Source organism: Pinus tabuliformis, chromosome 8 (genome assembly GCF_031772625.1).
Source record: "Pinus tabuliformis cultivar Carrire ecotype Pingquan chromosome 8, CPIR1, whole genome shotgun sequence".
In the NCBI taxonomy this organism is placed as follows: Eukaryota; Viridiplantae; Streptophyta; class Pinopsida; order Pinales; family Pinaceae; genus Pinus; species Pinus tabuliformis.
This window is the reverse complement of record NC_142294.1, coordinates 1,631,774,535-1,631,794,614: the sequence shown is the minus strand read 5'-3', so window position 1 is coordinate 1,631,794,614 and position 20,080 is coordinate 1,631,774,535. Positions and strand designations below refer to the sequence as shown.

Here is a 20,080-nt window from a genome sequence, read left to right as displayed (position 1 = left end):
CGGTAAGAGTGGTATGACACACTCTCTGGAACTGACTTCGGGTCAGTAAGAGCGCTATTGAACACTCCCTTTATCTGGGACTGAATTCGGGTCAGTAAAGAATGGTATGAAACATTCTCGATCTATTGTTCTTCTTCATGGTTCAGTAGAGCAGAGGAGTGCAAGGCATTGATGGTAGAGATAATACAGTTTGGCAGATGGATTAGCGGATGGAGTTCTCCCTAGTTGAGAGGGAGTGTTAAAATTGGCAACTAGGGCCAAACTCCATGAGGGTCATCTTATTTATGGCAACTGATATTTTTCTTGGACTCCTCTTATTGAGAAGTGTAGGATTGATCTAAAGATCATCCGATTCCGATAAGTATTCATGGATATATGAATTTATTTGTGTTATGGGACAATTTGTCAAGGTTGGCCATCAACTAAACTGCCCCCACTTGTGCTCCACGTTTTGGTATAAATACAAGTGCCTTGCAAGTCATTTGAACACACAACTCTCTTGAGATTTCTTTTTCTCCACTTGTTTTGGGTTTTAGTGGAAAGAAGAATCTCTAAGGGAAAAACACAGGTCTAGAAGGAGACCCTATACGCAACAACAGAAGGATGCCCTAGCCGTTGTCATAATGAAGCCTAGTCGCAGGTCTTGTGAAGGTTTGGCCGTAGTTCAAGGGGAGCTCTGTCCATTGTTTAAGGGAGCTTCAATAGCCCTAATCTTGGAGCCCTAGCCACAGTCTATTCATAGACTAACGCAGTCTTATCATGCCCTAAACACAGGTCATCTCAAGCCCTAGCTAAACGTAGTCATGCCCTAATCCATACGCTGTTTTGGAAGGGTTGAGATATGAATTTATTTGTGTTATGGGACAATTCGTCAAGGTTGGCTAGCAACTAAACTGCCCCCACTTGTGCTCCACGTTTTGGTATAAATACAAGTGCCTTGCAAGTCATTTGAACACACAACTCTCTTGAGATTTCTTCTTCTCCACTTGTTTTGGGTTTTAGTGGAAAGAAGAATCTCCAAGGGAAAAATGCAGGTCTAGAAGGAGAGCCTATACGCAACAAAAGAAGGATGTGTTAGCGACTGTTATAATGAAGCCTAGCCGCAGGTCTTGTGAAGGTTTGGCCGCAGTTCAAAGGGAGCTCTGTCCACTGTTTAAGGGAGCTTTAATAGCTCTAATCTTGGAGGCCTAGCCATAGTCTATTCATAGACTAATGTAGTCCTATCATGCCTTAAATGCAGGTCATATCAAGCCCTAGCTAAACGCAGTCATGCCCTGATCCATACGCTTTTTTGGAAGGGTTTGAGACAACCCTTAGAAGCAGCAAAAGTGATCGCCTAGCCACAGTAAAAAGGCTTCTATACGTTGCCCATAACTGCTCCTATACGCTGCCCATAACTGCTCCTATACGTTGCCAATACCTGCTCCTATACGTTGCCCATACTTGCTCCTATACGCTGCCCTAATCTATATGCAACAAGGCAACCCTAACCACAACAAGAGAAGAGCCCTAGTGTTTGGGTGCTGGCAAGTGCTGTTAGTTAGGCATTTGGATGCCACAACTGTGTTAGGGAGATAGGTAAAAGTGTTGGGCTTGAAACTACCTCAAAGGGGCACCATGGAGGGCAACATCTCTGTGGAAGACAACAACGGTCATTAAGTGCAATTCTGGGCTAGTTTTGATGGGCTGTTAGGGACTGTGGTTAGTACCCTAACCAGTCCTAGAATTGTAGCAGTGCACAATAAGTACAACAACATAATAATGTGATCGGTGGCAACATGATGAAGGCAACATGGTGCAGTATGGTGCAGTAATGGGACAACATGGTAATGATGGACATATAGCAGCAACAAGAATGTATTGTAGTAGCAGGATGATGAGGTATTGCAGCAACAGGATGATGAGGTATTGCAACATGCATTTGGGTGCAGCATAGTGCAATGAAGAGCTCAACATAGTGCAGAAGTATATTGATGGGTACAACCATTGTGATGTGAGGTACATCGTGATGATGAGGTGTAGCACAATGATAGGTGTAGCATGGTGATGGAGTCACCTTGGAGAATCAGTTGAAGCAACATGTCTTCAACTGAGTTCAACTACCTCATGTATCATCTTCTTAGAGATGATCTATGCTCTTACTTAGATAAGTCAAAGTGTTGACTTCTGTTGTATATGTACTGTCTCTCTCTCTCTGTGCTGAACTATTGAAGAACATATAAGAAGAATTGATCAAGGGTTTCCCCACATTGGGGTTTGTCCCTGGCTAGCGCCACATCTTGTGTTCCCTTGTCTTGGCTTGTCTTCTGCGATTTATGTTTATGTTCCATTTGCAATTTATTATTATGCTGATGTGATTGCTAATCGGGAAAAGATATTGAGCTAACTATGAAAATTGAAATAAATTTCTCTAAGCATAGAACATACCTAAACTTAACACTAGATGATGGTCTTACTAGGTAGATTTTTCATAATGTTGTTAGAGTTGTCTAGTGACTTTGGAGTGGGGTGTTTATGTGATGATGTAGGATTGTCACTAGAAGGGGGTGTTTTACATGGTCCTCTTATGTTGGATGTGTGGTGGGGACATACTTGATGATTGGATGGGTTAGCACTTTCTTATTGTTGGAAATGTAACTAGTTTTTGTCTTTATAATTGTTGTTGTATCTTATATAACAAACAAAAGATGAAAAGAAAAATTTCTTATTTTAAAGCATGGGTTTCATGCTCTTTATTGATGGTCTTCTAGGTAAAAGCATATTATTCAAGCTTCTAGGGTTTGTTAGGTCATAGGATTTATTGTCACGAGTCAAGAGAGGCAACATCATTTTTATAAGACCCTTCTGGGCAAAATATATCTTGTAAAAGAATTTATTTTGAGTCTAGAAAGAGAGTCCTGGAAACCTCCAAAGTTCAAGTCGGCCTAGAGGGAGGTATTCAACCCCTTTGAAAGGCTATATAAAGGAGGAGATTTGACCTCATTTGGCACTCACTGACCGTCAAGTTCGATCTTCCATGAAAAGTTCGATTCAAGGCTAGAAGAGGCAAGGAAAAACTTGGTTTTGGGCTATATCTCTCTTACACGTGCAAAAATCTAGGGTTTCTGCAACTACAAAGAAGGCCGAAAATGCAGGTCCGAATTGCAGGAGAGCAAGTTGTAGTATCAAGTAGCTAGAAGATAGAATATTCTATCTTGAACTTGTTAACCTTGGGAGGATCTATCTTGCCCAAGGAATGACTCTTGAAGAAGCTGGATTAGCGTTTCTGCAGAAGCTACAAGGTCGAAATTGCAGGATAGAGATTACAGAACGAAATTGCAGGGTTGAAGTTGCAACTAGAAGCTGGTTGATGCAAGATTGAGCTGTGATAATCTGGAGGGCTGACTTGGTACTTGGAGGAGGACTTGGTCTAGGGTTTGGGTCTTTGTTGTCTCATTTGAAGCAAATTCTATAAGAAGAGAAGAGTTTTTGGGTTTTCCCCTGGCTTGGAGCCTAACTTTTGTGTCCACTGTCTTTATTGTTTTTCTCTTGATATTTGTTTGATGAAGAAGAAGATCTAATAAAGAAACACAATAAGAATAATACAGTTCACAAGCAAGTATTAAGGTTAAGGAAAATCAGAATTAATATCTGTCTTATTTTCTAATATCTGTCCCCTTCATTAATGTTGTTAATGTGATTGGATGGTATGTTGTGGTAATGCACTTTGGCTTGATGAGGTTTGCTTAGGTGATGTGACTCAATATCGTATCATTTGCTAAGACATCAACATGGTGAAAGGTGTTTGACAATGCTAGTACCGTTTTGGCATCCTTCTCCCTAAGGTTGAGTTAGTTTGTTGGGGGGTGGGAGGTACTGAATACATCTTTGTTTGCTGAACTAGCCCTTTTCTTGTTAAACCTCCTACTACCATCCCATATTTATTTTCTTGCAACAATTATTTATTCATAGAAATTTATTTTGTTGTCAAAAAAAATTGAATTGCTGAAAAGTAAAGTCATTGGTATTTTAAAATCACTGTTATCATTTTGTCAATGTGTTGTTATCATAGTGATATTTTAACTTGGATTAATAATGAGACCCATTGGCCCTTTTTTGGCTAAGTTTCCTTTAGCCAACCTACTTAAAGTTGTGTGTAATTGTATCTAACCCACATTAACAACACTAATTTGTATTTCTTATTCCGCTGTTGCAATCCATTGTTCTCTCATAGAATGTGTCAAAAACGTTTAGCCTAGTTATTATTTTTTTTCAAGGTAACATATCCTAGGGGAAACCTCAGAGACACTCCCCCTCATTTTGATGATGTTACCTAGTCCAAATTTTAAATTCTTAAGGACACAAGTTGAGGTGAACAACTTATGAATAGATCATGTACAACTCATCAACTATTGGCTCATTAAGAGAAAATATTTCCCAAATTGTGATTTGAACCTGGGTGGATAGGGTAACAAATTTTCCTCACAACCACTAGAGCTATAGCCACTTGACAACCCCATTGATTTTTTTTTTACGAAAGGAAAAAAACTACAATTTCATTCATTTGAGAAATGATAGAAACTTATGTTCTGTATATACACACCCTGTGTGTATTCAGTTTGTGAATAATTATTGTGTGAGTTCATAAAGCAGCTCTTTAGCTAGATTATCCAACTATTTGACCAAAAAAATTTAACCAAGCATAAATTTTGTTAATTACATTAGGGTGGAGTAAAAAATTAGGTTCCACTTTGCAAGGAAATAAGTGGTCTGTTTAGCTGAAAAACACAGAAAAAGCCTTATAATTTGGATCCTATAAATTTTATGCTCTTTTTGTCCCAAATAGACTATCTCTGTAAGGCCCGTGAAAGAACTCATAAGCATGACCATCTTGCTGCTTCATTATCCCCCACAATCCTTGATCCATATCTAGCCCCTCTTTTGAGAGGTGGGCTGCTACCTTGTTTTGCTCCCTGTAAATATGAAAACATGAGAAAAGATTGAAAGAGTCAGTGAGTTGCATGGTTTCCTCCAGAATAGGCATGAGCAACATGTTTCTACAAACTTGTGTTTTTTTGAGCCAGTTAATTATAAACACAGAGTCCCCATAAACATGAATTCGAGTGCATCCCATTTCTAAAGCTAAAAGCAACATGTTTTTGCATGCTAAGAGTTCAACCTAGTTGTTAGTCCCAAGACCTATGTTGCGGGGGAGCCCCCCCCTCTCGCTCCCGCTCCCAATCCGTGCTCTGGGCGGGAGCGACTCAGGAGCGCGCTCCCTAAAAAATTTTTCGCTCCCCGCCTTTTCGGTAGCGTTTTGCCTTTTTTGCATTTTTCTTTTGTAGTAATGTTCGAAATGCAATTTTTTTTGAAAGAAACAAATAGTTTTTGAGTGGGGCAGCGTAATGATCAAGTCTAGGCCCTAGTATTGATATACTATTCATGGTAATGTTTAAGAATGTGACATTCTCCTTAATCTTCATTTTAATCCTTTTACTTAAATTTTTAACATTACCATGAAATGACTCAGGATGTTTGAGAGTGGTTTTGTCCTCATTGGATTTCATATGGAGAAAGTAGAATTTTAGATTTCATTCAAAATCCAGCAGACTTATCAGTTTTTCAGGATTTCAGGATTGCGGGATTGCAATGTTTCCATTGAATTTTGTCATGTATTAGGGTATGGAACTCGTATTTAATCGAGAGCACCAATCCCTCTATTTACCTTGATGTTAGTGACATTGGTTGTCGAACTCCTCTATCATGACCCTCCTAAAAATGTACGCATCACTCAAACAAAATCTTGACTTGACATGCTATGCTTTTTCTATCTTATGTTAATGCTTAGAGGGTGATATTAATGACAAAGATCCCTATACAGATACAAAGGCAATGACAAAGATCCTGATTTTGCAACAAGACTAAAAAATTAGTCATTTCTCGTGGTGGCAAGAGGCACAAGCATAAGAAATAGATAATAGATTTACTTCTGTTTTCTAGTTTCTAGTAGCTTTTATAACTATTGATTCTTTCATATTTATTATGATATTTATTTAAACAATATGTGACAATTTAAGTTTGAAGTTTGGCAATTATAACTCATAGTAATGAATTATGAATATGATGCTTCATGAAAGTTGAAAGTTGTTTCATTTCATTTCATTTTATAACATTTCATTTCATGTTAGATATTATTTGTTGTAATGGTTACACTTAGCTTACAAGTACAACTTTGGTGATCAATGATGATAAATGTTATATATTGAATTTTGAAAGCTTGAAATTTTAAGATTGATGAATCACGAGACTCAATATGTTGTATGTTACTATGTTACTAACTTGCGGACGTGGTTGATGAAGATTATAACTTCTAGATGATTGTTGTTATATGGTTCAATCTATGTTTTTTTATGCTTTTTATGTCTAATTCATCATTCTACATGTTTTTGTTGACATATATGTATCAAAAATTAAAAAATATAAAATATATATATATTTTTAAAAAATCGCTCCGAGATTCGCTCCCAAACTGGGAGCTTTTGAAAATGGTCGCTCCCGCTCCCGTTTTCGCTCCCGCTCTCGTTTTCGCTCCCGCTCCTGCTCCCGCTCCCAAGTAACATAGCCCAGGACCAAGACCCTATTTTGCCTGAAAGGAATGAGCTTTCGAAAGAAAGAGGACGAGTCTTCCTCTACTCTTCTACCCTGAGTTACTTGAGGCTCTGTCAAAATAGGCCCATGACCTGGATCAGTCAATAATTTCTTCAATAACCACTCTGGGGGGAATTTCTTTTTCTAGTGGGAAATGGCCTAAAATAGCCAAAATTTCAGCGGCTATGTGCTCAGGAACCAAAAGTCTGTCCTGAAAAATTGCTATGTTCCTATCCAGCCAAAACTCCTAGCATATGATCAGGGGGAGAGAGATTTGTAGGTACAACACATCGGATTTGTGAGCTATTCCCACTAGGTCCCTTCCAAGTCCTCCCCTTCGTATGTACCTATGTGCCCCAAAACATTTTTGCACACTTTCCATACTCGTGGATAGAATGGGCATGACATGAAGACATGAATTGTTGTTTCTTGGTCCCTTACAAGTCCTCCCCTTCCTATGTACTTGTGTGCCCCAAAACATTTTTGCACGCTTTCCATACTTGCGGATAGAATGGGCATGTCATGAAGACATGAATTGCTGTTTCTTCATTGCTCTTACACAAGGAGCACCATCCTGGCCCAATCATAAATATTCTTTGTCGGATATCTGAAGTGGGAACCTTTTTCTCCATCAGACACCACATGAGTAGTTTTGATTTTGTAGGACACTTAGATTTCCAAATCGCTTTCCACCACCATTTCAAGTCTACTAGAACTTTGACAACCGCTAGAGAGATATATCCAAGCTTGGGGGTGTAGATTCTTGTAGGGGAAATACGCTAGATCAGTTCATCTTCTGTTTCTGCCAGTCTTATATGGTTGTCAGTCAGAGCCTTCAAGTAGCCGCGTCAAACTTCTCTGCACTCCTCTAATCCCAACTCTTCAGAAGAGTGCCGTCCTTGCCTCCAAATTGTTGAGTTTGCAGGGCTAGTAATATGAGCAAGCTTAGAGAATCTTCTATCTCTCAGATGTTCTATAAGTGGGTGGGGCAGTAGATGCCATTGTCCACTTCTAGGCCATAGATCAAGGCCAAGTCTCACTTTGTCACCTCTGCTTAGCCTCCATGCCAACCCATTACCAATGAGATCCAAAGAGTTTAGGACAACCCTCCAAATCACTGAAATGTTGGCCCTCGTTTTGTCCACCCTTCTTATCCAATCTTCTAGCGAACTCAGGGCGATGTATTTTTAAGGGACAACTGATGTCCATAGGCTTTGTGAAGAGAGTTGTCTCCATCTGCACTTATTTGCCAATGTTTTTGAGAATAAGAAAATATTCTTCAAACCCCAACCACCCAAGAGATTTGGCTTTGCTATTTTATCCCATTTAACCCATGAGAGGACCCCATGTTCTTGCATCCTAGCCCAAAGGAAATTTGAGCATATTCTTCTGATTTTTTCCAGGATACATTTAGGGATCCATGCAAGAGGCATTCGGTATATAGGAATGGCTTCTAATACTGATTTTAGCAGAAGTAATCGGCTTGCCCTTAATAGCCACCTGAGACACCAACCTTTCATTCTTTTCTCCACCTTGGCAATGAGCCAGTGCTAGTCTTCCTTGCTATAACAGTTTGGTTTGAGGTGAAATTCCAAGTACTTTAAGCCCTCATCCAGTGGCTTAGATTCATATGGGAGGAGCTGGGTTATATGACAAATCTCCCCATCATCCAGATTGTGAAAGGATATAGTGGATTTTCTATTGTTTATGGCCATTCCCATGGCTTTCTCATAAAGAGAAAGAGTCTCCGTCAACATGTTCACTTCTCTTATAGTCCCATTACAGAATATGAGAATATCATCGACAAAAGGGAGATGCATAATAGCTAGAGCCCAAGCACTGAGTGTTCCTTGAAAATCCTCTCATCTTTTCGCCTCTGCTAAGAGCTGACTCAGCCCCGCTACTACAAGCAGGAACATAAGTGGGGAGAGGGGGAACCTCTGACACAATCTTCTTTGGGCATGAAAGAAGGGGGAGGCAAATCCATTAATCAACACAACAAAAGAAATTGTCTGAATACAACTCATTACACAAGCAATAAAATCTAGACTGAAACTCACATGGGTCAAAAGAAGCCTGATATAAATCCAATTAACTCTGTCATAGGATTTTGATAGGTCAATTTTGATGACAACCCCCTTTAAATTCTGAGTTTTAATACTGTGTAAGCCCTCTTGGACCACTCCAATTGCCTCGTGGATTTGCCTCCCCTCCAAAAAGGCAAATTGTTCTTTGGATATGGATTTAGAGAGAACACACTTGAGTCTAAGCGATAATTTTGGCTATAACCTTGTGTATAGCATTAGAGAGAGAAATGGGACAAGAGTCTTCAAAGATTACCTGATGGTCCACCTTAGGGATGAGGGCAATAAAGGTTGAGTTGAAGGTTTTATGCAATTTCCCTTCCTTTCTAGATTCTTCAATCATCGCCAGGAGATTGTTCCCCATAATATCATATATTCCCAGAAAGAATTCGACAACCCATCCATTTGGTCCTAGGCTCTTGTCTTTTTGAAAGCTATGCAATACCGTTTTAAGTTCTTCCTAGGATACTTCTTCCATGATGGCCTTGCTCTCCTTGTCTTCAACCAATCTAGGAGGGAGTTGTGTAATTTTGATTACTTCTGCAATTGAGGCTCCCTTGGGGGCTCGAAAAATATTTTCAAAGTGATTCTTCCCCATGGAAGCTAGGCCTTCAAAATCTGAGACATCCTTGCCAATAGGATCTCGTAGAGTCCAAATGGTGTTACACATTTACCTTCCCTTTGCATACACAAGGAAGAACTTTGTATTTTCATCACCACTTTCCAACCAATTGACCCTACTTTTAGGCGCCACTCCTCCTCTTTGATAGTTAGGAGTTCTTTTTTCATTTTTTCCAAGTTTATGGGGGCCTCTCTAGTGTTGGGATAGTCAAATCCTTCCTCTTCTCGAATTGCTATGTCCTGAAGTTGCTTTTCAATCTCCACCAATTCTTGAACTTCAACCATTTTCTTCTTCTTTCCCCATTCTTTCGTCTTTTGTTTGACCAATTTTAAATTAGCTTCGAATTGGGCAACAACTGAAGATCCTAAAAAGGGATCAAAGGATCGCCAATGAGATTTAACAAGGGATAATCATTCCTCTTTTATATTGGAGGATTTCATTTTGAAAGGGCTTGGATGGCTCTAGCATACCCCTTTAATTTCCAAAAATTATGGGGGAGTGCTTTGATTCTCCCCCTACAACAGTCCATTGTTTGATCAGGGAGAGTCTATCCACCAAGGCTCTTTGAAAGAAGGAATCGATCGATACTCTTAGCGACCTTGTCATCCCTTGTTCGTTGATTCTGCCAAGTGGGAGCTAGTTTGGCTGGGTTTCACATACACCAGCTTACTCTGGTCTAGCATACACCTAAAATAGTCGGCAGAATCAACTTTAAAACTTGAATGACCTTGGTTTTCTAGCCAACGACTATCCCCCCTTCGATCATCCGTAAGTGTTTGAGGCCGTGAACCTCTAGCCAACCAAGAGAGGTTCAAGGCATTTGACTATTGACTCTTGAGTCACCATCTCCTAGGCATTTAACTTCGCCCAACCATTTAAGTGCACGTTTTTTATGGGGACATGCTAGACCTTGACAGCGGAATGGGAGCAACTTCATTGTGGTACCCCTTCTAGGGTTGATAATGCTTTAAGGACCTCTTTAGTAGATATGCTAAGTCTTCACATTTTTGTGTAGAGGAAGCTCACAATATTTAACCAAGTGTCCAGGTTTATGACACCGGCTACACCGGAATGGGATGCTTTCATAGTCCAGGACTTGGATTCTTTCGCCCCCCTGTCCTATGTTAATGTCTTCAGCTAAACCTTCGGAAAGATCAATGTTGACTAAAATGCAAGCTAGAGACATATTTGCTGTTGTCAAATAAGAGGAATCATGCTCTAGATATGTTCTTCCTGATGTCTTGGAAAATTAATTTGCCCCAGAAGTGTGAGGGAAGACCTAGGAGTCTCAACCAAATTGGAACTATGTCCAATTGCTCTCTTGGCATCAAAGAGGGGCATTGAGAATTTGAAAACTACTGGAGTGGAGTCGATCTTCCAAGCCCTATGGGAGGCCCTTTGTGCATGAACCTCTTCCTTAAATTTTAGATGAATCCATCCTCTAAAGAACACTGCAACATCCGGGGGGCTCTTGACTGTTGATGCAATTTCCTTTCCGACACAGACATTTATGAATGGTACTCCAAATTTCGTGCTTTGCACTCGGCCAACGAAAGATTTCCCTGCTAGTTCTTCCACCTCCTGCACTGCAACGTCCACCCCCAATACTAGGGATAACCTAGCTCTGCTAGCCCTCTTGACACAACGACTCTTTTTCCGTTTTCGGTAATCTCTCGCTCCGCTTTCTGGTTCGAAGTTCCCCCAGAGGCAGAGAGTTGTTCCTTTTCTGAGAACCTATCTCCTTCCTTCGGCACAAGGGATTGTCTTGAGAAACTATTAGAGTTTGGTTGAGATGAGAGTGCCTGGGGTGGAAGAGTGGTTGGAAGCGCCTCCGAGAGGAAAAAACCCTCACTAAATCCAAAACCCTTAGATGAAATAGGATTCGTTGATAGAAGTAGGGGATCAGACCCAGTAACCAAGTTTGCTGGAGGTGAAATCGACAACACAAAAGAGAATGATTCCATGGAACTCCATGAGAACCCGAAGAAACCTTGATTGCAGTCCTCTATGTCGAGGCTCAACATCGATTGTGTTACTATGGCTTGCGGGAGCAAAGCTATTGTGAGGTCTTCCGAATCGACAGGTGGCAACACATCCCTTTCCGGGGCTGCATCAGCTAGTAAAGGGGCAAGTTGGGGATTTATAGCTACCCTGACCACCTCGCTATTATCTATCTGCTCATGGGAGGTTTGAAGAAAAACCCATATCTTTTGGTTATCGTTTTCCTTTGGTTCATAGTCAAGCAATTCTTCATCCTCCATTAGGAATATTTGGTGGTAACTGACAGGTCATTCGATGATTTGTCCAACAGGGACTTGCCTCGGACTGACTACTGTCCAGTTGTAGGGGAAGTCAACAATATTTCGTGAGACAAGACGAGTAGTAACCTACTAACTAGCAAAAGGGCTTGTCTACGGAAAACGGCCTTCCAGTAGCTGGAAAGATGTATGTCGCGTTATTCTATTGATGCCTGCGACCTTAATTCTGAAAACCCTAGCTGCAGCATGAGACCACAATGTCATGATCACTTCTATATAGATAATATAAGACATGTTAAAACTTAAACCCTATCACAACCCCGTTGTTATTTACTGAAAAAAATGGCTACAAATGTGACTGGGATAATATTTTATAATTTTAAATTTTTAAGCTTCAAGACTTGAATGGAAGTATATGGTTGATTCTATATGATTAGACATGGACTTCAAGAATCGACATGACCGAATGTGATTGAAATTAGCAAGCGCTGGGATCCAAGCCTCACAGGAATAATCTTAAAGTTCTTTTATTTGGTACAGTTATGTTAAAAGAATACTAGTAACTAGCCTTCCAAGTATTGCTTCCTGTGTTGTTTTCTTCATAATTGTTAGTTGCATTCATGATTCATGAAGTTCATGTTCGCATAGATTATTTTAAAATCAAGGTGTCTCATTTCTCAACTTATTGTCTTGGTAGAGAAAGTCAAATCTACAAGATTTGAGGTAAATTAAAAAAATAGATAAATGCCAAACTAAGCCAAATTTCTTTTATGAAGTACGTTTGGTGGTTGGAAGTGTAGACCAGAAACTATGATAAAAATTAAAATGTGACTTGTTAATTCTTCATGAGAAAATAAGGGAGATGACAGGTTAAAAGCATTCTCCACTGTTGTTTTCTACTATAGTTTACCCATTATAATATTCCTTGGGGCATGCCCTTAATGTATAAAGTGAAGGTACAATTCTAAAATGATCCTTTGAAAGATGCTTGTTTAAACTTTAAAATATTTTTGTAAAATGCCTTTCCTCAACCGATTTTGATGGGCTTGAATGATGTGCACAAACACATTATTTTAAAAAATACCTATCCAGACTTAGGTGAATAGTTTCCTTATAAACTCAGGAAATAAAACTTGCTGAATTTTTAATTTAAATAGAAAAATTCAGATCATAGAATTAAATCACACACTGCATGGAATTTAAATCAGTGAAGACGAGAGTCAAATTTTTACTGTCCTTCAAATTAGGGTTTCATTATTTTTCTGAAAACTTACCAGTGCTCTTCAACTGAGGAAACTTGCCCACCGAGAAAGAAAATCTACAGCAAATTCCTGGAAGCCATATGGCCTCAGTCACCTGACACGGGGATTCGAGAATCATAGGATTCGAGTGTCGGATTCGGACACGTTGACCCCCTAGAACAGGACACGTAGGATTCGTTATATATATATATATATATACATATTAAAAATTAGATATTTCTTACACAAATTCTAATTAATGATACAAATTCATTGATTTCAAACATAGATCTTCATCTATAGGCTATAGCATGCATAGTATAGTACATACAGAATTCAAATACATGTCAGTGGTCGCATAAATCATGATTCATAATTCATAATTTATAAATTCAAATACATGTCAGTGGTCACATAAATCATGATTCATAATTCATAATTTATTTTAATGCAATGTAACCATCTCAAAATTTTGAAGGTGCAATGCCCTCCACCTCTGTGTTTCACCATCATCCAAAAGAGGGATATGTCAATACCAGAGTATTTATATGAAGAAAACTTTGTCAAAGGTATTTTAAACCACCGGTCTTCTTTTCCATATGCATCCCTCTGGCACTTCCTCTGCAGTGTGCAAGACTGATGTTACCTCCAACACAAATCTTCAGGTAATGTTTGAAATCAACAGCATCTTTGACCTCCATATTCAAGAGATTCTCCTCCATAATTAACAGATAAACTTTAAACTGAAAGAACAATAAAACTCTGCATTTCTGAGTGATTTTTTTGGAAAATTAAGCATTGCATTCTGAGTCATTTTCTTGGGATTCGAATCCCAGAATCGGGATTCGTTGTGCCCGTACGGGATTCGTACGAATCCTGTATGGACACGTCGAATCCTAATTCTGGGATTCGAATTCCTGTCGAATCGTATCCGATTCGCAGGATTCGGATTCGACAGGGGTTTCCAACGAATCCGGTTACCTAGCATATGGCCCTGTATGGCGCTGAGATAAACTCAATCGACACTCTGAAAATCGTTTGAGATTGTATGGATCTCTGCTGGGTCGAACTTGTCCTTCTATGCCCAAATCATATAGCTTCCTCCTTCCTTGAAATTGTGCGGGCTTCAGAAATCTGTGGCTGAAGTTGATTTTCTTTTGCTGCTCTGTTTCTCTGTTCTTCTTGGCTTGCACATTGAGTGAACTCCTCTGTCTCTCTGTGCGACTGATTTACTGTGTTCCTTTTCCTCCTATCGTGACCTGCCTTTGTAATTTTGAGTTGATGACTAAGTCTCCACAATCCTAATCTCTCACGGAGATCAACAGTTGAGATTTAATCCCAATCTCACTAGAGATCAGAGGTGGAGATTGATCTAAATTACCAATGTAATTAAATTACACTTCATTAGACTTTTCATAACTTCAAACTGAAAGGCTCTTCACTTTAATAAAGTGAATTACAAAACAGAAACGACTTTGGATAATTTCACGCATGTTTGACACAAAATCTATGCAGAAGTTCCTGTCCAAGCTACAATCATAAACACATTAGGTGTTGTGGGCTGAGGAGATATGCATGTATATGTATATGTGTAATCAGCCAAGTAGAGGTAAATATTAAAGAATAGATAAATTCCAAACTAAGCTAAATTTTCTACTTTTTTACGAAGTACATTTAGTGGTTGGAAATGTAGACCAGAAACTATGACAAAAAGTAAACTATAACTTGTTAATTCTTCATGAGAATATAAGGAAGAAGAGACGTTAAATGCATTCTCCACTATTATTTCTGCTATAGTTTACAGCTTTACCTGTTATGATAATCCTTGGGTGGGTGCCAACGTTATTAGAACCAGACTGTTCATCATACTGGTAGAGCCTAAAAATGTGAACTGGATCAGAACAGGAAAAAATCTGGACCCAAAAAATACATAAATTTACAAATTTTGAGAAAAAAACGTGTATTCATGTGCATCCATATGAATCCAAAACATTATACACAAATATGCAAAGTTTCAACTTTCATATATATATATATATACACACACACACATGGGATCCTCATCATCAATCTCACCCTCTAAGCATTTAAATAATATAGAAAAAGCTCAACATGTCAAATCAAGGTTTTGTTTGAGTGATGAGTACATTTTCAGTAGGGTCATGATAGAGTTCAACAATGAGTGTCACCAACATCGAGGTACAAAGAGGGCTTTGTGCTCTTCATTAAGTGCTAGTTCCATTCCCTACATTACACAATCCAATGGAATGTTGCAATCTCCCCAAATCCTGGAATCCTACAAATTGTTAAGTCTGCTGGATTTTGAGTGGGATCTAAAATTCAAATTTCTCCATATGAAATCCAATGAGGTCAACACCACTCTCAAACACCCTGAGTCATTTAATGGTAATGTTAAAAATTTAAGTAAAAGGATCCTTTTACTTTAGGAATTTAACATCGCCATTAATTACATAGCATTAGTAGGGCCGATTGGTTGAATAGTAGGCTGCCTCACTCATAAATTATTGTTTTTTTCAAAAAATTGCATTCCAAGGGTCCTTAGTCACCTTTTACACAACCAGTTAGTTCCGTACCAAACCAGCCTTTTTTGGTCCATGGCACCGGTTCGGACCAGCTGGTTTAGTCCTGTCTGGTCTGGTTCTTATAACACTGGTGTGCCCTGAGCATATAAAGTGAAGGTATAATTTTGAAAATTCCTTTGAAAGATGCTTGTTTAAACTTTAAAGTCTTTTTGTAAAATGCCTTTCTTGAACAGAATTTGATGGGTTGCAATAATGTACACATTCATAACCTTGCCCCCAGGAGGGTGGGTGATAGAGGGTGAGGATATGAATGCGTGTGTATTCATAATTTGTGTGGTGGGTGCTGAGGAAATATGGATGTTTGTGTGCTGGTATAATCAGCCAGATTGAGGTCGATATTAAAAAATAGATAAATGCTAAGTTAAGCCAAATTTTTTACTTCTATGAAGTACGTTTGTTGGTTGGTTGGAAGTGTAGACCAGAAAGTTGAAACCATGGCAAATAAAATATCACTTGTCCATTTTTCATTAAAAAACAAGGAAGAAAGCATGTTAAAAGTATTCTCCATTTTTATTTTCTATTATAGTTTACCCATTATAGTAAGCCTGGCAATGCCGCCAGTCACATGTATAAAGTGAATGTATAATTCTAGGAAAATCCTTTGAAAGATACTTATTTGAACTTTTAAAGTCCTTATATAAATTGACTTTCTTCAACTGACTTGACTGGCTTGAGTAATGCGTGTGCATTATGTGTATTATTGCAATGAATTATAAAAATTCCATCTAGTCCTGATCACACCAGCCCATCAAAGTTGGCTGAAGAAAGGCACTTCATAAAAGGACCTTAAAGTTACACACATGATCACCCACCTTCTTGCAAGTGAGGAAATGTGTGCGCGCAGAGTTCTTGAGTTATTACTTCTACCAAATGTCTATCATGAAATTGAGAGTGCTTTCACAGCTACAATCTATGCATGAATTATGCTGATCAGAGGACACTATTCTATGTAATTTCAGCAAACTTCAACGAAGATCTTTTGTTATTCCTGCTTCTAATAACTTGCCAATCATGGAATATTTGTAGGTAAAGGCTGTCAAAACTGAGGAAGGGGCCAATCAAAAGACAGGTATTTTTGGAGCTTGCTCTCTTTAGTTATTGCATGCACAAGTTTTTTTTTAAAGGGATTTTAATTGGTAGTATTCAAAACACTTGTTTTTCACTATATCTGAAAATACAAAACACTTCTTTGACACACTCTTGAAATAATGTTTATTGGGGTTTTTGCCGTCCAGGTCAACCCCCTAGAGTAAGAGGTTCAGAAGTTTTTGTTGGTGGCCTTGCACAAACTGTGACTGAAGACATGATTCGTGAGGTTTGACTCTTCCTACATGCTTTTTGATCTCTGGCAATCGATTCAAATTGTAAAATAATTAGTCAGATAGATTACCTGGATATCTAAGAGCCACCAACAAATAAATTTTATTGACTTTCCATAAGTTATAGGCATGATTCAAAACCTAAACTGCCTTTACTTCTAATTAAAACAGCACAACAGGACTGATTGGGCATAATGGCAGCCTCTCATTCTAGTCGTTCATGTGAATCTTGCCTAGGAGTGAGAGTTGCTTTATGTGGGCATGTATCTGGCCTCTAAAATGAGATGAAACAGGGTTAATGAGCTGTAAATCCCTCCTTTTAGAAGCAATTGAGTGTAAACCCATCCATGCTATCCTTCAAACAAGCCCATGCTTATTCTGTCAAAGAATTGATTGACCTGGTGTTGACCTAATAAATCTCCATAGAAGGTTCAATTTCATATGCTGCTTACTGCTAGTCATTATCCGGTAATAAATGTCCAATATCCTGAGACCAAGGATTGGGAGATGCTATTTAGGTATTGGTTTCCCTTAGATGGGAGGGTGATTGGGCTTTAGTCACTAATCCTTAAGAAAGCCATTCCATCCTGGCATTGATTTTATCATCTGTATATTATGGAACGCTTAAGGAACATTTAATAATCTTTTTATGGATTTTGATTCGTTAGTATTTAATTCACTTATAATTGATGATTTCTAACATGGGTGTCAATTAGCAACCTTGAGCTCTATACAGATAGGAACACATCCTTTATTATGGCTGATCCAGACAAACGAGTAAATTACTAGTCAAGTAAGTGAATGCTACGATACACACGTAACAGTATCTCATCTGCCCACCTTCATGTCATATTGCATTAATCTGCACTGCAAGTGGGTTTAGGATAGACCGAAAAAATTCAACCAGATTATTTGTTTATAATATGATAAATAAATAGCAAGATTGTCAAGGTGTGTACAACATCTATCCATTGGCTGATTTCCATCACTAGCTGGTAACATCAATGCATAACTGTTAATTTTAGATAACAATGGTATGTTCTATATGCTTTAGAGCAATTTACTTCAATTTTTCTTATTAGCTCAACATCAATTTAGCAATCACATTAACATCAATATTAAATGCAGATAGAACATAAACAATAACCAGAAGACAAGCCAAGGCAAGAGGACACAATATTTGGCGGATGCCAGGGAAAAACCCCAATGTGGGGAAAACCCTTTGATCAAATCTTCTTATTCTTCAGAAGTTCAGCACACAGAGAGAGAGTAGAATATACAAAATTTACTTGCCCAAACACAGCCAAATCTGTCCAGTCAGGCTGCAGTCAACAGGACGCCCTAACTAGAAAGTCGGCGCTGGTCAAATCAGCAGGATTACTCCTCCAAATCAGCTTGGTCAAACCCAGTCAATTCGGCCTCCAAAAACAGTCCAAATCAGCCAAAAACAGTCTTGAATAAAACAGTCAAACTTGGTCAACGCACAGTCAAACATGTGGTCAAAGGGTCTGCAGTCAACGCTGGTCAACCTGCCCAGAAATTCTCGAAACCTGTGCCAAGGAATGCAGCCTGCCCAAAAACAGAAATTCTTCCAAGAAAAATGCAGTCAAACAAGGTCAAATGCTGCCCTGTCAACGCTGGTCAAACTTGCTGCAATTTGGTCAACACAGGAAAACAGAAAACAGTCAACCCTTTGCACTTGTGGAGGAGAAGAAGGCTGCCCTGAAATTCGTACGACCCAATCAGATGAGGGGAGAGAGAGATATGTGTGAGATGATGAATGTCCAAATGAGGTAGATGCTTCTTCTATTTATATGCAACGTTGAGGGTGAAGAGACATGACTTTTGGGCTTCTTGAGCCTACATTAAATTCCTGGCTGACCTTGACAATTTGTCCATAGAAGAAATAAATTCATAATTCCATTTATACATGTTAGAATGAAATGATCTTTAGATCAATCCTGCACTTCTCGGAAAGTGAAATCCAACAAAAATATCATCTCCATCATATGAGCTGTCCAAGGTGGAGTTTGGACCTAGTTGCCAAATTTAACAATAACTTATATCTATACCAAGATCAAGGTCACAAACTCCCCCCACCCAATTATGAAGAAATGTTCCAAATGGATGCACAGGGCAGCATGCTGCTTACAGAAAAGGGTGTTGTTGTTTACAATGGAGGGACATAAATCATAATGCAGTTTCTCTTGCTTGCTTGGGAATCACCAAGGGGTGCACGTGTGATCAATAACCTACAACCAGCTTATTCTCAACATCATTGAAGCAAAAACTCAATTCCTTAAAGAACTTGTGGGCAATTTGAATGCCTTCTACCTCCAATAAACAGATTCAAATTCTTACCAGGGATTTTTGGCAATTCCTATCCCTATGATGGTGTATATACCAGCTAGCCTACCTCAAAACGCAAATGCCTGCAACTGAATGTTTTTTACAAAAAATAACTACTATTAACTCGAGCCTAGAATCACGAGGACCGGTGGCAATGGTAGCACCACATGCCAGTTAAGTATCTCACCTTTTAATGGTCATATGGTACCATGTATTTGAAAATAATTTTACAAATATTAATACGACCCTTGTGTTAGATCAAAGGCATATTCTACCAAAATGGGCCTTGGCTAAAAGGTATCCTATCCACAGAAGTGCTTAAGGACTGTTTTTTTTCAATGGAAGAAATGGTGTCTGGAGCAGCTCTCAAGCATACACAGTCCTGCCCAGGATTGGGCCACATGACCCGTGGGGACCAAACCTCCCCACCAAACCGTTGGACCACATCTTGACTGGGTTATGGTTTATGTGGCATGTTACTGCAAAATTTAGTAGTCTAGTGTAAAGCCTTACTAGGCAAAGTAGGTCTTGGGCAACAAAGAGATCAGCCACCACTGTCACCTCAGTGGTTTCTCTCCTGCTGTTTTGTGGTCATATGTTATCCCCACAAGGAAGGCTTTTCTAGCAAGGCTTAGAGGGTAGCTGACCCAGGGTTATTAAGGCAAATGATTCTCCAAGGATATCGTAATGTTATCACCTAGAAAGATCTTCCATAAAGGAATGCTCAAGGGTGATAGGGGCTTTATGGTGGCCAAGATAAGATTTACCAATATTCAAGTACACTTTCGACCAAACCCCAATAAACTAAGAAAAGGCTGCTATAAGTTAGGGTTTTAATGGTGGGCAGATTTACAAGATGCAAAACCATATAACAGCTAAGAAATAGCCTGTCAAGGACAAGATCAACAGAGGCTTGAAGGCTACAAGGGAGGCATGTGAAGGATAGGTCATAGGAGATTTAAAACCAAAAGATTCAT

The 20,080-nt window shown here is 39.0% G+C and overlaps 1 protein-coding gene across 1 annotated transcript in view; it reads left to right on the top strand.

The window, feature by feature from the left end:
- LOC149242386 (uncharacterized) overlaps positions 1-20,080 on the top strand; it is a 164,844-nt gene that overhangs the window by 37,763 nt on the left and 107,001 nt on the right. The window contains exons 3-4 of the mRNA XM_089374230.1: positions 16,462-16,504; positions 16,671-16,750. Coding sequence (XP_089230356.1) covers positions 16,739-16,750 — 12 coding nt within the window. The 5' untranslated portion in view covers positions 16,462-16,504; positions 16,671-16,738. The remainder of the gene's footprint in view (positions 1-16,461; positions 16,505-16,670; positions 16,751-20,080) is intronic.